The sequence below is a fragment of the Chlorocebus sabaeus genome, chromosome 26 (genome assembly GCF_047675955.1).
Source record: "Chlorocebus sabaeus isolate Y175 chromosome 26, mChlSab1.0.hap1, whole genome shotgun sequence".
Lineage (NCBI taxonomy): Eukaryota > Metazoa > Chordata > Mammalia > Primates > Cercopithecidae > Chlorocebus > Chlorocebus sabaeus.
Genome location: NC_132929.1, coordinates 32,263,249 through 32,281,106, shown reverse-complemented (window position 1 = coordinate 32,281,106; position 17,858 = coordinate 32,263,249). Strand labels below are relative to the sequence as shown.

General features: G+C 34.7%; 1 protein-coding gene across 7 annotated transcripts in view; it reads left to right on the top strand.

Moving 5' to 3' along the window:
* ZNF280D (zinc finger protein 280D) overlaps positions 1-17,858 on the top strand; it is a 97,614-nt gene that overhangs the window by 19,829 nt on the left and 59,927 nt on the right. For 5 of the 7 annotated variants that reach the window (XM_073012189.1, XM_008016485.3, XM_008016494.3 and 2 more), the window contains exons 2-6: positions 1,897-1,940; positions 4,963-5,109; positions 8,019-8,084; positions 8,185-8,324; positions 15,563-15,680. In XM_073012189.1, the coding sequence (XP_072868290.1) occupies positions 4,974-5,109; positions 8,019-8,084; positions 8,185-8,324; positions 15,563-15,680 (460 nt within the window). In that variant the 5' untranslated portion in view covers positions 1,897-1,940; positions 4,963-4,973. Of the gene's footprint in view, positions 1-1,896; positions 1,941-2,052; positions 2,122-4,962; positions 5,110-8,018; positions 8,085-8,184; positions 8,325-15,562; positions 15,681-17,858 lie in introns of all 7 variants that reach the window. The other 2 variants (XM_008016488.3, XM_008016489.3) reach the window with 2 other exon arrangements.

The following is a 17,858-nucleotide window of genomic DNA, read 5'->3' as shown; positions in this document are numbered from 1 at the left end:
CCTCTGCCTCCTGGGTTCAAGCGATTCTCCTGCCTCAGCTTCCCAAGTAGCTGGGACTACAGGCATGTGCCACCACGCCCAGCTAATTTTTGTATTTTTTCATAGAGACGGGGTTTGACTCTGTGTTGGCCAGGCTGGTCTCGAACTCCTGCCTCAGGTGATGCGCCTGCCTTGTCCTCCCAAAGTGTTGGGATTACAGGTGTGAGCTGCCACGCCCGACCTTTTCTGGCTATCTTAAAGAGCCAACTCTGAGCTGATGCCTTTGACGTCCCCGTTGCATATCTTTGTTGGATATACCACTTCTCTGGCAGCAGATATAATGTTTCATAGAATTCTGTGCTTTACCAACAAAATTCTGAAGCCAGTAGATACTTATGTGGTCACTTAAAAACATTATATATGAGTCCGTAGGATATGTAATTGTGAATCTTAAAAATATTCTGTGTTCCTGGTATTGGTAAGTCCTTAATGTGAAGCAAGAATTATCATGTATTTATCTGAAATAAGCATTATACTGTTGCTAGTGGGACAAGCTACAGCTATTCAAAAATTGAGTTAAAGAGATTTTTAATAGTACAACTTTAGAACTAGGGGATATTAAGTTAAACACAAGATTCACTAGAGTCTCTTGTGATAGTAACTCTGAATAACTGAATTAATAACAATAACTTCTGGAATTAAAGTAATAATTTTTTCCTTTGTGCTATTTCAGTTTACATAATTTGGAAATTGAAAAGTAGGAAAGCTTGCTTTTGTCAGCCTAAGGATAAAGAGGAAAGTGAAGGTTGAATTAGTTGTGTATTCCAGTGTTTTAGATTTCCATTGTTTAATTTTTGACATTTTTTGCTTTATAACTCAGTTTTATAAAAGCCTGTTTATTTTGTAAAATTTATGCTCTTGCGTGTGCATGGAAATTCAAAAAACAGATTCTCAGTTTGAATAAAGCAATTCAAATAGTTTTTTTTTTTTCCAAAAAAATGTGTATTCTAACAGCATTTTTAAAGCCAAATAAATTATTGACATACTAGATTGTAAACTTCTGAAGTCTAGGAATGTGACTTACTCATTTTTGTTTTCCCCTGACCTTAGCACATTACCTTGCATACAGAAGGCCATGAGTAGTTATTTTTTGAATGAATTAATCTATGATGAAATATTTTCTTTTTTTTTTTTTTTTTTTTGAGACGGAGTCTTGGTCTGTCGCCTGCGCTGGAGTGCAGTGGCCGGATCTCAGCTCACTGCAAGCTCCGCCTCCCGGGTTTACGCCATTCTCCTGCCTCAGCCTCCCGAGTAGCTGGGACTACAGGCGCCCGCCACCTCGCCCGGCTAGTTTTTGTATTTTTTAGTAGAGACGGGGTTTCACTGTGTTAGCCAGGATGGTCTCGATCTCCTGACCTCGTGATCCGCCCGTCTCGGCCTCCCAAAGTGCTGGGATTTCAGTGAATGTTCTGTTCCCTTTCAGTTGATAAAAAACCAGAAAGATATAAACTAAAATTTATTTAAAATTGTGTTTTCTTACGGAAATAATTACATGTATTTCTGAAATACAAAGAAAAGATAACAGTTAAAGATTAATGTCACTCAGCATTTGAATAGTTCGATTTCCAATAACAATACGTTGTAAGGTGATTACTCATTTTTACTAAACAATACTTTAAAAAAATTATTTGTAATTTATGAATCATGACATTTCTTCAAGTATTAAGTGCTGAGTATAATAATCATGTTTTTATTAAATTTGGGTTTATTCAGGAATGAACCAGTTATGTAAAATGAACTATATGTGTATATCAAATATATCAAACATAATTGATCTCTGTATAGGAGAAAAGATTAAATATGTATACGTCTAATTTAATGAAGTTCACGCTAATAGTTGGTATCTTTATTTTATAGGAAGGAAAACAGAAATAACTTGCTGCCTTGTCTGGAGTCATATGGTGAGTTTAGAGATTAAAGTTACATCCAATAATTTGTGAATCCCAAGTTTCATGTTTCAATATTTGGTGTTACTTAAAGTGACTCATAAAATTGACTGATGTCATGTGTCAGTACTTAGGTGACAATTTACAGAAAGTCATCTCTGCAGCTTGATGGGCGACAACCCTTTTCAACCAAAAAGTAAGTGTTGCTGCCACGACTAATACTAGTATATGTGACTTTCGTATCACTTTACTTCAGGAGAAAGGATGAAAGTTGGGAGACATTTAAAAAAAAATGCTTAAAATTGTTAAAGTAACAAATGTTCACGTAAAAACAAGTAATATAAATAAAAAAGTGAGTAAAATAGAGGTGTTTTCCCCCATTATCAGAAGAAACTACTTTTACCAATTTGGTACATATAATCTTACATGTTTCTTCTGTACATAGAGAAAAAGTAAATTATTTCTAAAAAAGTTATAAAGCTATTATGCCTTAAAATATTTTTTTCTCAAAAATATATCCTGGGTATATTAACAATGGCAGTGCCCTGTTAAAAAGAACAAGGAAAACCTTTGTATACTATATGAGTTTGCTAGGGCTGCCATAACAAAGTACCACAGACTGGGTGGCTTACACAATGGAAATTTTTCTCATAATTCTTGAGTCTAGAAGTCCAAGATTAAGGTGTTGGTAGGATTGATTTCTTCTGAGGGCCATATGGGAGGGGTTTGAGGCCTCTCTTCTTGACTTGTAGATGGCCATCTTCTCCTTTTTTTTTTTTTTTTTTTTTTTTTTTTTGAGACGTATTCTCACTCTGTCACCCAGGCTGGAGTACAGTGGCGCGATCTCGACTTATTGCAATCTCCTCCTCCTGGGCTCAAGTGATTCTCCTGCCTTAGCCTCCTGAGTAGCTGGGACTACAGGTGCTTGCCACCAATCCTGGCTAATTTTTTTTGTATTTTTAGTAGAGACTGGATTTCACCGTGTTGGCCATGCTGGTATTGAACTCCTGACCTCAGGTGATCCGCCTGCCTCGGCGTCCCAAAGTGTTGTGATTATAGGTGTGAGCCACTGTGTGCATCTTCCATCTTCTTCTTATACCTTCTTGTGATCTCCTTTCCTGCTTGTGTCTGTGTCCTAATCTCCTCTTCTATTAAGGACACCAGTCATACTAGATTAGGGCCCACCCTACTAACCTTATTTTAATTTAATTACTTCTGCGGACCCAGTCTCCAAATATAGTCAGATTCTATGGTGGTGAGGGTTAGCACTTAAACATGTGAATTTTGAGAAAACACAGTTCAGCCTATACATGTAACAACTGGATGTAAATGATACTTTTGTTATTACTATACAACGAGTCTCCCTAATTATTTAAAATTATGCATTTTCTGACTTCGCCTAGTCCATATATTATATATGCTATGTGCCTACTGCCCCTCTAATGTGTAGGGGGGAATGTATTCCTATGTGACCTTGGACGTATAAAATTAACACACATGAAAAAATAGCAGTTTGAGATCATATATGTTAAATCTTGAACTACATGATATTGATTATCAATGTAGTTCAGATTTTGAAGGAAAGTAAAATCTAATGGTTTATAAGGGGAATTATAATTGAACCAAGAGTTAGGAGGGCCAGGGAATTAATATTTTGTTGAATATTCACTTGATGTTAGGTGCTTTATGTGGCATTTTCTTGAATCTATGTGATACTTCTATTAGGTAGATATCATACTTCTATTATAGATGAGGAAAATAGGTTCAAGTAACTTCTCTAGAGTCATATGATTATAAACAGTGGAATACAGATTTGAATTACTCAATTTGATATCAAGTCTCTGCTGTCTTTGCTGTAGACTGGAGTGATACAGACTAGAGCTGAGAAGGAAGGATATTCTAGGTAGAAGAAGTGGTGTAAATAATAGCTCTGAAACACACAATAAGGCTGGTGTTTCAAGTATTTAAAAAATACAAATGCTATGTTATGACTTACCAATGAAAATTAGTATTTTTAATTATTAGATTTGGAGAACTCTGTGTAATTAGTCAAATAGTACAGTTTAGAGAAAAAAAGGTTCATGATATTGATGGCATTTAGGAAAATGGGAAGGCCTTTTTTTTTTGGTAGGTGGACTACACTATAACATTAGACTAGAAAATGATTTGTGACTTTCTTCCTGTGAGAAATATCTACTTTGCCCTTAATTGAATAAGCCTAATTCGTTTTCCATATTCTATTCTAGCGTCTCTTCCCTGCTGTGTTCTGTGCCTGGCATTATTATCATTATTATTATTATTATTATTATTATTATTTTTTTTTTTTAAAGACGTACTCTCACTCTGTCACCTTGGCTGGAATGCAGTGGCATGATCTCAGCTCACTGCAACCTCCACCTCCTAGGTTCAAGCGAGTCTCCTGACTCAGCCTCCCAAGTAGCTGGGATTACAGACTCAGGCCACCACGCCTGGCTAATTTTTCTGTCTTTAGTAGAGATGGAAGTTTCACCATGTTGGCCAGGCTGGTCTCGAACTCCTGACCTCAAGCAATCTGTCTGCCTTGGCTTCCCAAAGTGCTGGGATTACAGGTGTGAGCCACCTCTCCCATCCTGCCTGGTATTCTTGAATCTGCTTTAGTTTATCCTGTTTATCTCCCACCTGTTGCCTCTTATTCTTAGTTTATCTGCCTTTTGTGAATACATTTTTAAAAAGACAGTGGGTATAATCCTTTTTGTAGAGATAATCATATTCTATGTATATGACTGAAACTCACTTTCACTGAATTTGACTATTCCAGATTTTCTGTCTACTGTAAATAACTGCTGTCATCAATGATCTGTTTATCTAAATTTTACTATTTAATATTTTAGAGAGTAAGCTCTGCACTTCTCACTGTTGTTACCACATACTGACTACAAATATCAATTCAGAAATTCCTATTAGGATTATTAAAGTACATCTTAAATTTAATGCTATGTATTACAAAAATGTTTTTATTTTCAAAAATGAGGTTTACTTCTCTCCTTTTGAAAATTAGGTAATTCAAAAATGGCAGAACTGTTTATGGAATGTGAAGAAGAGGAGCTGGAACCATGGCAGAAGAAAGTAAAAGAAGTTGAGGATGATGATGATGATGAGCCAATCTTTGTTGGAGAGATATCAAGTTCAAAACCAGCAATTTCAAGTAAGCATTTACTTTTAGTGAAACCAAACTTTATAAGGTATTACTTCTAATAGAAAAACTTGTGAACTGTTTAATAGGTACTTGGTGTTCATGTTCCACTGTAAAGAGTTAGGTATGAGAGATTGGGTGGGAGGCCAGTAAGAACTTGAGAATCAGGATGGCGATGTGTTTGGGGACTTGAGGAAGGAGGTAAGAGATTAAATATCAGATGTCAGAAAAGAGAAATGGACTGAGATTAGCTGGTGACCCAGGAGGTCTTCTGAGATTAGAAATCGTAATTTTTAATGGAGTTAATTATTAATTAATTGATTTATTTGAGACAGGGTCTAACTCTATCGCTAGACTGGAGTGCAGTGGTGCAATCACGGCTCACTGTAGCCTCAACCTCCTTGGCTCGAGCGATCCTCCCACTTCAGCTTCCCGAGTATCTGGGACTACAGGCATGTGTTACCATGCCTGGCTAATTTTTGTATTTTTTGTAGAGACAGGGTCTCACCATGCTGCCCAGGCTGCTCTCGAACTCCTGAGCTCAAGTGATCCACCTGCCTCATCCTTCCAGAGTGCTAAGATTGTAGGTGTGAGTCACTGCATCTGGCCTCAAGTAATGTATTTATCTGTTTGTTCTTTTTTATTTTTTTCAAACCCAGGAGAAAAGAAAACAAAACATTTGGAATGCTTTGCTTAAAATTTCAGAATCTACTAAGTGGGTTTTTGTTGGTCTCACATGGGACTTCTCACATCCAGTCCTCACTGCAGTGTCATCTATACATGGCCACAAAATGTATAGGTGATGAATGATTGCACAGTCTCTGGCCTGTGTACCAATAGAAGCTGCAGCTTCTGACCATATCCATCTTCCAGTAACTCCTTTTTATATTCATGAAAGATAACGGCGCTGTCTACAGCCACTCTACTTGGATGATGTAGCGTTTAGTACATTTAAATCCTTAAGGTTTTTGGGCAGAACAACTTGGTACCTTTGTGGCTTATTAGCTTTGAATTAGAAAATTGGTCTTGACATTGTTATAATATTAATGTGCAGATACTGTGACATTTGTTAAAATGTCCACTCAAAAATGTATGACAGTGCAGAGAAATAATGTACAAATTTCAGGGAGAAAGAGAAAATAGATCCTTTTGCAATTCATTTACTTGTTTGTTTGAAGCCAGGAGAATTTACCAAAGAATGTTATGTACCCAGTTTACTAGTGTGTGTGTGTTTACTTACCATGGTAGTGCTTCAAAGTGTGATTAAGAGACTAAAATTTTCTGAAAGCCTAGTTCTTGCTTCGCTTACCTCTAAACTCGGATTGGCACCTTTATTCAGTTTTATTAGAGAGAGAGTAATTACACCAATCGGATTTTCAGTACCATTACCTGTGGCACGTTGGTCATCTCTCATGGAATGCTAAGTGGAGTGCCACTTGAATTATAAAATGAATTATGCATGATGGCATTGTTGGTAATAGTGGAACATAATATTCTCTTGATTATTGTTTTATATTGAAATGTTATATTGCAAAATTATTCAAACTCTTACTGAAAACATGTCAGTTAAGATTCAAGTTGAGTTTATACTGATTGTAGATGACTCTTCATGGTATTCAAGTAGAACATTGTACATTAGTTTTAAAATAATTCCATCAAGAAGGGGATTGACCCCAATAGAATTTCTTTTCTACAGTGTTAAGGTGAATAATTTAAATGGTTTTATTGTTATTTTATGTGTAAGCCATAAAATATGTTAACACATGGAACATGAGTTAAATGTTTGTATAAAACTGCAAGAAAGGAGGTCAAAAACTTGTGATCCATAGACTACACCCACTAAAAAGTACGACAGCAATAGTTCTTTCATGGTTTGAGTAAATATTTAATCCTGAATTTCTGAGTGAAAACAGTTTCAAGTTCTTTGAGTAGAACTTTCTGTAATAAGATTTCTGTAGTGTTTAATTACAGAGCACTGCATTGACCTTATCAGAAAACAACCATATTTCTGTTTGAACCATTATTTTATAGAATTACTTAATGGGATCTAATTCCTTTCTACTGTGAGGAAGATAAAATAAATTTTTATGAGAGTTGGTGGGTTTTTTTTTGTTTGTTTGTTTGTTTTTTTGGTGCTTTTTACCTTTTTCTAACCAGCAATTTTAGGCAAATCCTCATGCTTACAAACCACAATTTGATAAGCTAGAAGTTACAGAGTTTATATGCATGCAAGAATGAGGAACTTTAAATTGATCCTCAAAGTCATGGCAGGCTCAGATTGACTTCTGGTGTAGTGGTAGTTTTGAAACTTCTTAACTAATAAAATGCTATGATAAACTTGGTTCACTTTAGTCTGCAATCTCTGATAGTTTTTCTGTTTTAACTCAAAACTAATAGTAGATAATCCAATGAGATTTTCCGTAATGAAACTTCAAGGCTTTTAGAGGAGTGAATGCAGTGTAGAGGTTGGGTAAGGATTTGATTTTGAATCTTAGGAACCTGACTGTATGTACAGCCCTGTCATCATGCAAAGAAAGATATACATTTAAATTATAGGTTGTATATAAATATATTTTTGGAAAATTTTTATTAACTATGTGATGTTTCTTTGCAAGCACAATGTTTTGAGTCACATGTAGTCAGATTTGTCATTCCCTTACTTCTGGCTTTTGGATTTTGAGTTACAATGAGAAAAGATTGTTCTTAGTCTATAAAACAAAGCCTAGTTATCGTGTTTCTTTTGTTTCTTTAGTAGATAAAGATGTATGTATTTAAAATGAACTATATTCTTAAATCAGTGATTAGTTATATACTCTTTCCATAAATCTGTTTAAATGTTTTCAATTGATGATTTCTATTATCTTAATATGTATTTCATTCAAACAATGAATTTTAAAATAAATAAATATAATCTTTTATAGATATTTTGAACAGAGTTAACCCCAGCTCATATTCAAGGGGACTAAAGAATGGTGCACTCAGTCGAGGTACAGTATTATTGTACTATTTTAATTTTAAAGTGAAGTATTTTGACAAAATTGATTATGTACAAATAATTTCAATATATTGTGTTACTTTAAAATACAGGTATTACTGCTGCATTCAAGCCTACAAGTCAACACTACACGAATCCAACATCAAATCCAGTGCCTGCCTCACCAATAAATTTTCATCCTGAGTCTAGATCTTCAGATAGTTCTGTTATTGTTCAGCCTTTTTCTAAACCTGTAAGTGTTTCTAAAACTATACAGCCAGCTCAGGGATCCATTGGATGTTATTTATCAATATCAACAATACCCAGTTAAAATTCTGGACTGTCATGAGTAGTCATCCAGTAGAAGCATAGTTAGCATCAGAAAATGTCACCATATTTTTGGTAACTCTAGCAGTACCCCAAGTAATAACTGAAGGAGCTAACTACCCAACCTGTTAATAACAGGCAGTATGCGTAAATAGGTACAGTAATGAAAACTATACTATCAAAATGTGAATAAAGTTATAATCAGTAATAAATATTGCATAATGACAAATATTTAACATTGCAAACTGGGCCAGGTATTCTTAATTGGGAAAACAGTCAAGAGACCATCATAGCTTTTTATTCTGAAAACATTCCTTTATAGTTCAGTTAGTTAAAAAAAAAAACAAATGTTTTTTCCTATTACAAAATACTCCCACTTTTTTGTTACAAAAAGTAATAGAAAATGGTAATAGGTAACATTCATCGAGCTGTTAATATGTATAAGGCTTTGTGCTGAATGCCATAGGTAAATTCATTTCATTTAGTTCTTAAACATCCCCGTGAAGTAGACACTATAATTATCCTCATTTTTTAGTTGAGGAAACTGAGGCTTATAGAGGTTGAAAGATTTATTCAAAATCCCAAAGTTGGCAGTTGATGGATCTGGGATTTCAGTCCAGCCTAACCCATAGTTTATATGCACACATACATACATATATGTTGTATATAAATGTACACTTTTTTAGTCATGAAAGAATTGCCTTAGTCGAACAGTTCTCAGACTGTATTTTGCAATCCTCTGGGGTTCCCCAAGACCCTTTCAGAGATTTGAGAGTCAACAGTGTTGTCATTATAATCAAAGACTGTTTTCCTTTTCCACTGTGTTGTTATTTGCACTGGTGATGCTGAAGTAATGGTGGGTAAGCTGCTGGTACCTTAGTGTGAATCAAGGTAGTGCCACCAAAGTGTACTTATAGTTTCTGTATTAGTCACCTGCCATGCACTCACAGTAAACTATATTACTCAACTGAGTATTACTCAGTTATACCCAATTTCCCTGATGAAGTATTAAAATGTTATTAGTTTTGTTAACTCTCTACACTTGCATATGTGTTTTTAAAAACATTCTGTGGATGACATGGGTAGTATGCATAAAGTACCTCTGTGTCTGAAGTATGATGGTTGTCTTGAGGAAGAACACTTGTGTGATTGAATTGTGAGGTAAACTACCTGATTTTTGTTGTTGTTGTTGTTAATAGAGCACCATTTTTACATGAAAGAATGACTGACATACCATGGTGTATTAGGTATTTATTTCTGTGTATCAATATTACCACAAACTTACACAGCTTAAAACAACATATACTCTTTATCTCATGGTCTCACAGTTTCTGTGGGTCAGGAATCAAGTCATGGCTTAGGTGGGTTTTCTGCTTAAGGATCTCACAAGGCTGCATTCAAGACATGGTCCCTGAAGTTGCAGTTTCATCTGAAATTCTATTGGGGAAGTATTTGCTTCCAAGTTCACATGGTTGTTGGTAGCATTCAGTTCCTTAAGGGTTGTTGGACTGAGAATCTCAGTATCTTGTTGGCTTTTGGCTGGCTCCTTGGCAGGTAGGTTTTCCCATTAAGACTGCTTGCTTCCTCAAAGCTAGCAGGTGAGAGTGAGTCCTTAGCAAGATGCCCTTACAGTCTTAGGTAACATAATCACGTACACAAAAATCATATATATCCTGTCACCTTTGTTGTATTCTATTGGTTAAAAGCAAGTTAGAGGTCCTGCACACACTCAAAGGGAGGGAATTACACAGAACATGAATACCAGGACCCGGGGTTTATGGGTAATGACATTTACATGGAGGCCAATTTAGAGTCTGTCTGCCACACATTTACTCAATCTTGATTGTTTGGCAAACATTTCCTCAAACCTCTCACTTCAACAAAAACAATTGATAGTAATATTTCTTGCCAATGGTAAAATTTGAACTTTCAAGCAAAAATTAGAATTTTGGAAAACTCATTTGCCACCGTGATCTTGGCAGCTTTTGAATACTTCAAGAGTTTTCTGATGAGTGGTGGTGTTCATAAATAATGATTTTTAAAATATTGTGTAATGAACTATGTCACCATTTGGAAGACCTGTATAATTCAGTGAAACCAGTATTTTCCACATAACTAGTATATATATTACAAAAGTATGCATGGGTAAAACATCCATTTAAAAGCTAAGATAGATCAATGATTTTAATGGAACGGGTGTTCTGGGATACGGTTTCAGATTTCACACTGCAACAAACCTTTAAGAAAGTACCAACTGTTCAGTTTTGGTATAGTATCAAAATAGTATATCCACAGTTAATTAAAACCCTATTAAAACACTCCCTTTTCCAGTTATATATTCCTATGAGGCAGATTTTAATAATATTCTTCAACCAAAACATCATGTCCTAGTAGATTGAAGGCAGAAGCAGATAAGAGGCTAAAACAATTTTTGATTAAGCTAGATAGTTAAGAGCTTTGCAAAGATGTGAAACAATGCCACTTTTCACTAGCTTTTTTTTGTGTTTGCAAGTCAATTTTCATTAAAATGTTATTTATGTTAATCTGTAATGAGTTTGTTATTTTAAAATGAATAAATAAATGTTATAAAATATTCTCTGTTTTAATTTCTAATATGGAAAATATTGATAGACGTAACCAATGTAAACAAAATCTTTTTGGGCTCAACAATTTTAAAGTGCATAAAATGGTTCTGAAGCCAAAGAGTTAGGGCACCACTGTCTCAGAAAAATAGTAGTGAATTTTCCTAAAAATGTATATTCTTTAAATAGTAAGAGTAAGGGAGACTGCTGAGTCTCTGTCCAAGGTTCCACAGGCTATTTCTAATGTTTTAAAAATGTAATAGGTGGCTGGGCGCAGTGGCTCATGCTTGTAGTCCCAGCACTTTGGGAGGCCAAGGTGGGCAGATCACCTGAGGTCAGGTGTTCAAGACCAGCCTGGACAACAGGGCAAAACTCTTATGTCTCTACTAAAAATACAGAAGTTAGCTGGGCGTGGTGGTGGGTGCCTGTAATCCCAGCTACTTGGGAGACTGAGGCAGGAGAATCGCTTGAACCTGGGAGGCAGAGGTTTCAGTGAGCTGAGATCATGCCACTGCACTCCAGCCTGGGTGACAGAGTGAGACTCCATCTCAAAAAAAAAAAAAAAAAAAAAAAAAAAAAAAAAGATAAGGAAAAAAAAGGTGTTCCTGAAGGTAGCTGGAAAGCTACCCAGAATGTAAAAATTCTTTGCTGTTAGTTGGAATCAAATTAACTCAGTGGTTTCTTTCATGCTTATTATAAGCTATTTGGCATTTGAGGACAAAAAAAAAAAAAAAGAAAAAGAAAAAGAAAACATTGTTTAATAGTTTGTTAGGTAAAAATCTTTCCAACATTTGACCGAGGGAGGGGAAAAAAAATAAAAGCAAGAGTTTGTACATTTGGTGTTAAAGGAATTAGGAATTAGATTCTTTTCTGACTCAGAATGTTTTGGACATAGTTTTTAAATGAAAGCACCTCAGTTGATGGTTCCTATACTTGGGTTCTTTTTAAAAATGAGAGGTTTTGCCAGTTGGTCTGGGTGGAACCCAGAAATAATAGCTTCTTAAAAACTCTTCAAGTGTGATTCTACTGTGCAGTTAAAGTTAAGAATGACAGAGGAGTATTCTGGAAGGAATTGAGAATCCTGTTTAAGGGACTTTTCTCTGAATTTTGGAAGTTATTTTAATAAATTATAATTAGTAGTTTTTTATGTCATATTTTGTGTGTGTGTTTTTACTTTTTCATGGAATGTCGTATCTGAACATCGCTTTCAGGTTGGCAGGGATGGGATATATTATTATCACCTAGAAAGTCAATGTGATATAGCTTAAGTGCTTGGGCTTTGTAATCAGTCAGACCTGGATTCTATTTCCAGCTCCATCAGCAACAAGTGGGGCTGTACTGGGAGCCTTATTAGACCACACCTAACCTTAGTTTACCTATTTATAAAATGGGGAATAATATTAGGTCTTTATTAGTATTGTTGTGATAGCTGCTTAATATGATACATGTACCATGAAGAGCAAGTACATTTAAAACAATTGTGATTATTTCAGTTTGAAAGGTGAATAACTTGAAACTCAGAAGTAACTTTCCCATTTTTTCACAAATATTTGGAGAAAATGTTTACTTTGAAGTATATGTTTTATTACTGTTAAATCATAGGGCATTATTGATTAAAAAAAAATACCACATGTTGAGGCCCAAATGCCTACATCTGCCTATTAGGCCTCAAATTCTAGGATTAGTTTGAGTTACATCAATAGCTTGTTTCCATAACTTCTTAACAAACCCGTGTCAATAGAAAAGTTAGTAACAAAGCAAAATTCTTCAAACTTAAATATTCCTTAATTTATAATAAAACCTTTATGTTTCTCTTATGAAATAATATGTATTTGGGGACAGAGTTTAGAACAGTGAAAAGAGTATATCAGGACCCTATAGTATATGCAAATACATATTTCTGTTTTTTCACTGAACATTCTACTTGGAACATTTCCTAAAAAAATGTTAATTTGGCCGGATGCGGTGCCTCACACCTGTAATCCCAACACTTTGGGAGGCTGAGGTGGGCAGATCACAAGGTCAAGAGATGGAGACCATCCTGGCCAACATGGTGAAACCCTGTCTCTACTTGAAACTCAGAAGTAACTTTCCCATTTTTTCACAAATATTTGGAGAAAATGTTTACTGGGCATGGTGGTGTGTGCCTGTAGTCCCAGCTACTCGGGAGACTGAGGCAGGAGAATTGCTTGAACCCAGGAGGTGGAGGTTGCAGTGAGCCGAGATCACGCCACTGCACTCCAGCCTGGTGACAGAGTGAGACTCTGTCACACACACAAAAAAGTTAATTTTTGCACAATAGTTTATTAGTTTAATCATTTCTCCATTGTTAGACATACAGGTTATAATTGCTTTGCTGTTATAACTAATTTTCCCTTAAACATTTTTATTTCATTACCATAAATTCTTAAAAATGGAATAATTAGATAAAAGAGGGTAAACTGGCTGGGCACAGTGGCTCACACCTGTAATCCCAGCACTTTGGGAGGCCAAGGCAGGTGGATCACTGAGGTCAGAAGTTCAAGACCAGCCTGACCAATATGATGAAACTCCGTCTCTACTAAAAATACGAAAATTAGCCAGGTGTGGTGGCATGCGCCTGTAGTCCCAGCTACTCAGGAGGCTGAGACAGGAGAATCACTTGAACTCAGGAGGCAGAGGTTGCAGCGAGTGGAGATCAGTCCATTGCACTCCAGCCTGAGCAACAAAAGTGAAACTCTGTTTCACACACACACACAAAGGAAGTGAACCTTTTAAAGCCTTCAATAGCTACTGCGAAAGCTTTTATGCAGAAAAATTATGCTAAAACATAAGCTCTACTTTGCCAATAATGAATGTTACTACTTTTTAATTCAAACTAATATTAGACACAGAAAAAATAGTACAAACAGTTCCCATATACCTCTTACCCAGTTTCCCTTTATGTTAACATCTTATCACAACTGGGTAATTAACATTAACCCAACTATAGACCTTACTGGAATTTCATCAGTTTTCCCATTAATGTTTTTTTCCTGCCCAGTATCCTGTTCAAGATCCCACCTTGCAGTTATTTCTTTTTAATCTCCTTGTATTTTCTAGTTATTCGTTCGTTCTTTGTCTTCCATGACCTTGACACTTTTAAGAGTAGTGGCTAATGAATTTATTTTGTAGTAGATATTATGGTAACCTGCCAATTCATTAGTTAAATATTGCTATTGTTTTTATTTGCATTTCTTTGGCTAGCAATTTGGAAAAAAGGTATTTCGTATGTGTTGTTCATTAGTATTTGATGTCTGAATTCTCTCAGTTTATGGCCTTTGCCCATATTTTTCCTAAAGTGATAGTCTTTTTTGCTTTAATTTTTAATCATTGTTAATCTTGAAACTTTTGCTTGTTATATATTATGACATGTAGAATGGTCCAAAAGTCACTCTGAGAGCTTACTGTCCACAATGAGTATCTTTTAAATGTATTAATAGTACTGGAATAAATTTGTGTGTGTGTGTGTGTATGTATCATTATATTTAATGTATAATAATATTGGAGTGTGTGTCCCTAAATTATATTGACCATATTTTTCATAATTATGTACACTATATATGTATGCTCATATATGTTATAACTTTATACTGCTTTATACTTGACCACATTATCATGCATCTCATACTTTTCACTCCTCTCTTCTTAAGATCTTCCTTTTAGTTTGGACCACCCTTTCTCCTGATGGAAGGGCTAAAACTTCCTTTGAGTCCCGAGGCCTCCAGGGGCAGGACAGCTGGCCCCAATTATTCCTATAAACAACTTCTATTCTAAACCGTGTCTGCCTGGCATTCTTATTTGTTCACTCTACTGACCGGTTTGCTTTCATATTTGCCTGATGAGACGGAAGATTCCTGGCCTAGCATGGCTTTCTATGGGATGATGGAAAGGGTGTGGGGCCCATTGTTTCTCCTTCTGATGCGTAGCTTATACATTTCTCCAATAAAGATGATTTCAAAATTCATATTATGTGATATATTCATCCTTAACACTGATGCATAATACTACAGATTGATTCTGTTTGTTTGCCCTGATATCTCAGTTGTGAGGTTTTTAGAGGCATAGAAGCTTTTAATTTCTTCGGTCATGTAAATATGGTTTTTATTTTTCTCCTTGCTTATGCCCAAAGATTTTGCTAAGTTCTATTATTTGCCCTTTAATGAGGATACTGCATCTTTAGAAGTCATCTAAAGTGTATCAATCTTATTGATATATAAGTTGATTTATGTTTCTTTTACCTTGAAGAAGTTGAACTAAGAATACGCCCCCCACTTTAGTTTTCTAGTCAGCAGTAAACCAGCTCTAAGTAATAGTTTGCTTTCAGTTTCAGTAGATGATAATTTTGGCAAAGTAGCAATTATCTTTGTGTTTTTAACTTTTTAATAATTGAGTCATCAAAGGATTTCCTTAGAATATTGGGCATACAATTAAGTTTACTTTTGTAAATGTCTATGAAATAAAATTCTTACATAATTATGTAAAATTACATAATATATAATTATATTGAAATAATTATAACTGTTGAATAAATGTATTATTTGTCCTTTGAACTATTTAACAGGGTTATATAACAAACTCATCACGAATTGTGTCTAATAAGTCATCAGAGTTACTATTTGACTTGACCCAGGATACAGGATTATCACATTACCAAGGGGGACCAACACTTTCTATGGCAGGTTGGTTTTAGTATTTTTTTCATAAAGATTATAAAAAGAAACTTGATAAATATGCATATGAGATTGACTTTCTGTTTTGAAGCCCCTACCCTTGTGTGAAGTTTTTCATACATTGTAAGGTGGAACATCACTAGTAGTTCTTGAATACCTTTCTTGGGTAATTTTCTGTAAAATCCTATTTAATGACAGAATATTTTATTTCTTCCTATTAAGTAAGCCAACCAACTTTGAACTCATTCTCACTTGGAGCTAACCATAGCTGAGATACACTAAAATAATCTGTGAGTTAGAGAACTTCTCAGGTAGCCTAAATACTCTGTTTAAAAAAGTGTTAATTAGTTTCTATGGACACTAGTGTGAAAAATATATGGTTATAGTTGATTTCCTAATTAGTGTCTTTCTGTTCTAATTATTTCAGCATGATAGTTCAATATGATTATAAAGTGCTATTATAAACTGCCAACAATAAATAAATAGTGATTTGCACATAGTAAGTACTCATTAATGTATGTTGAAGGATTAATGAACTTTCCCTGTTGAGGAACATTGAAAGTTATTTGATTGTATACTATAACAAAGTTCTTCATTAATCTAAAATAAATTAGTGTACTATAAAGGAATTTTATCTAATTGAAAATTCCCTATAATCAAGACGGTTATTCTTTGTATATTCGCAATTTGTATCTATTCAAATATGTGACTAAACAGACGTATACATGATTTTTTGGAATTTTTAGATTTACTAACAAATCAGTGCAGAGAATTTACCAAACCCTCTCCTAGTTTCTTTTTAATGGTAATACTAAATGTATTATAAACTTAAACTCTTTTTCCATTTTGATAATCCTTGATTTGATATTCACCTCTCTGGGTGTCACTTACATATTTAGTAACAATCTGGTTTGTGAAATAGCTGAGAACCAAAAGAAACAGGGAGAAAAAAAGTTGTCTTAAAGTCTGGTTTCATAAAGCATATAGACTTTATTCATAGAAAAAGTCTAAATTCTTGAAACTTCTTGGGAATAAAGAGAAATAATGACTCCTATTCTTCCTGTAAGTGTTCTACTTCAGCGAGTGGGACTTCAGACTGAGCAGTAAGTAGGATGATTTGATCCTCTATTCTTGAGATTTTTGTAGTCTCTGTTAAGTTACCTAACCACTTTGGTTTTCACAAATTGTTAAAAGGGAGATTTTAATTTTTCTTGTAGAATGCATTCATTCTTCACATCTGGAACCATTCATTTGGACATGTAATTTTAATTCTTGCTCTACTTAGGGATTTTTTAATGCCCAAATCCAAGTGAAATGTGAGAATACATTATAAGCTTTAAAAGACTTGACAACACAGTTATTCTGAATGATAATTCTGAATGGTATGCGCCACATGTTCAGTAACATGATTAACAGACTACCATCTAGGGAGATTATGGGGGTTTGGAGAAGACTGGATTTGAGCTAAATCTTGAATGAGAATAGGATTTTTACCAGCAGAGGGAGAGCTGTTGCAGGTAGGGAGCAGCACAAGCCAAACACAACAGAGAAATAAGTTAAAGCATCAAAATTTAAAACAAATACAGAGTGATTTTATTTAATCTTGAGATTTCTTGTTTTAAAAATTCTTAAAGCAGTCTGTTTCTACTGTCTAGCCTGCTGTATAATCAGATGCTTAATTCAGAATTCCAGCATTCGTTGGTTTTTCAGGTAACTTAAACATCTCACAAGAATGTGAATGTGATTATACAGAATCTTTCCCATGTACCTACAGTATATCTGTCAGTAATCAAGTATTTTGAAGATGGAAAAAAATCATTTTTATGTTATCTGAAAAAGATGAAACAGAGAAGCCAAGTAGTGTAGTACTCTTATTTTGCTGTAATGTTTGCCCTTATTAAAAAGCTGACAAGTGAATCTATTATATTTTTCCCCTTTAAGGTAAGTTAAATATAAAATATTTTGTTAGTAATGATAATAGCTGTAATTTATTACTGAGTGCTTTCTGTGTACCAAATGTTTTGTTGGGTGCTTTAGGTACATTATCTTATTTGGTCCTTAAAGCAGCTCTGTAAAATAGGGTATTACAACTTATTTTATAAAAAAGGAAACTGAGGCTTAGAGAAATTAAGCTAAGCATACGTAACTAGAGAGTGACAAGGTGTGGATTTGAACTTATCTTGTCTG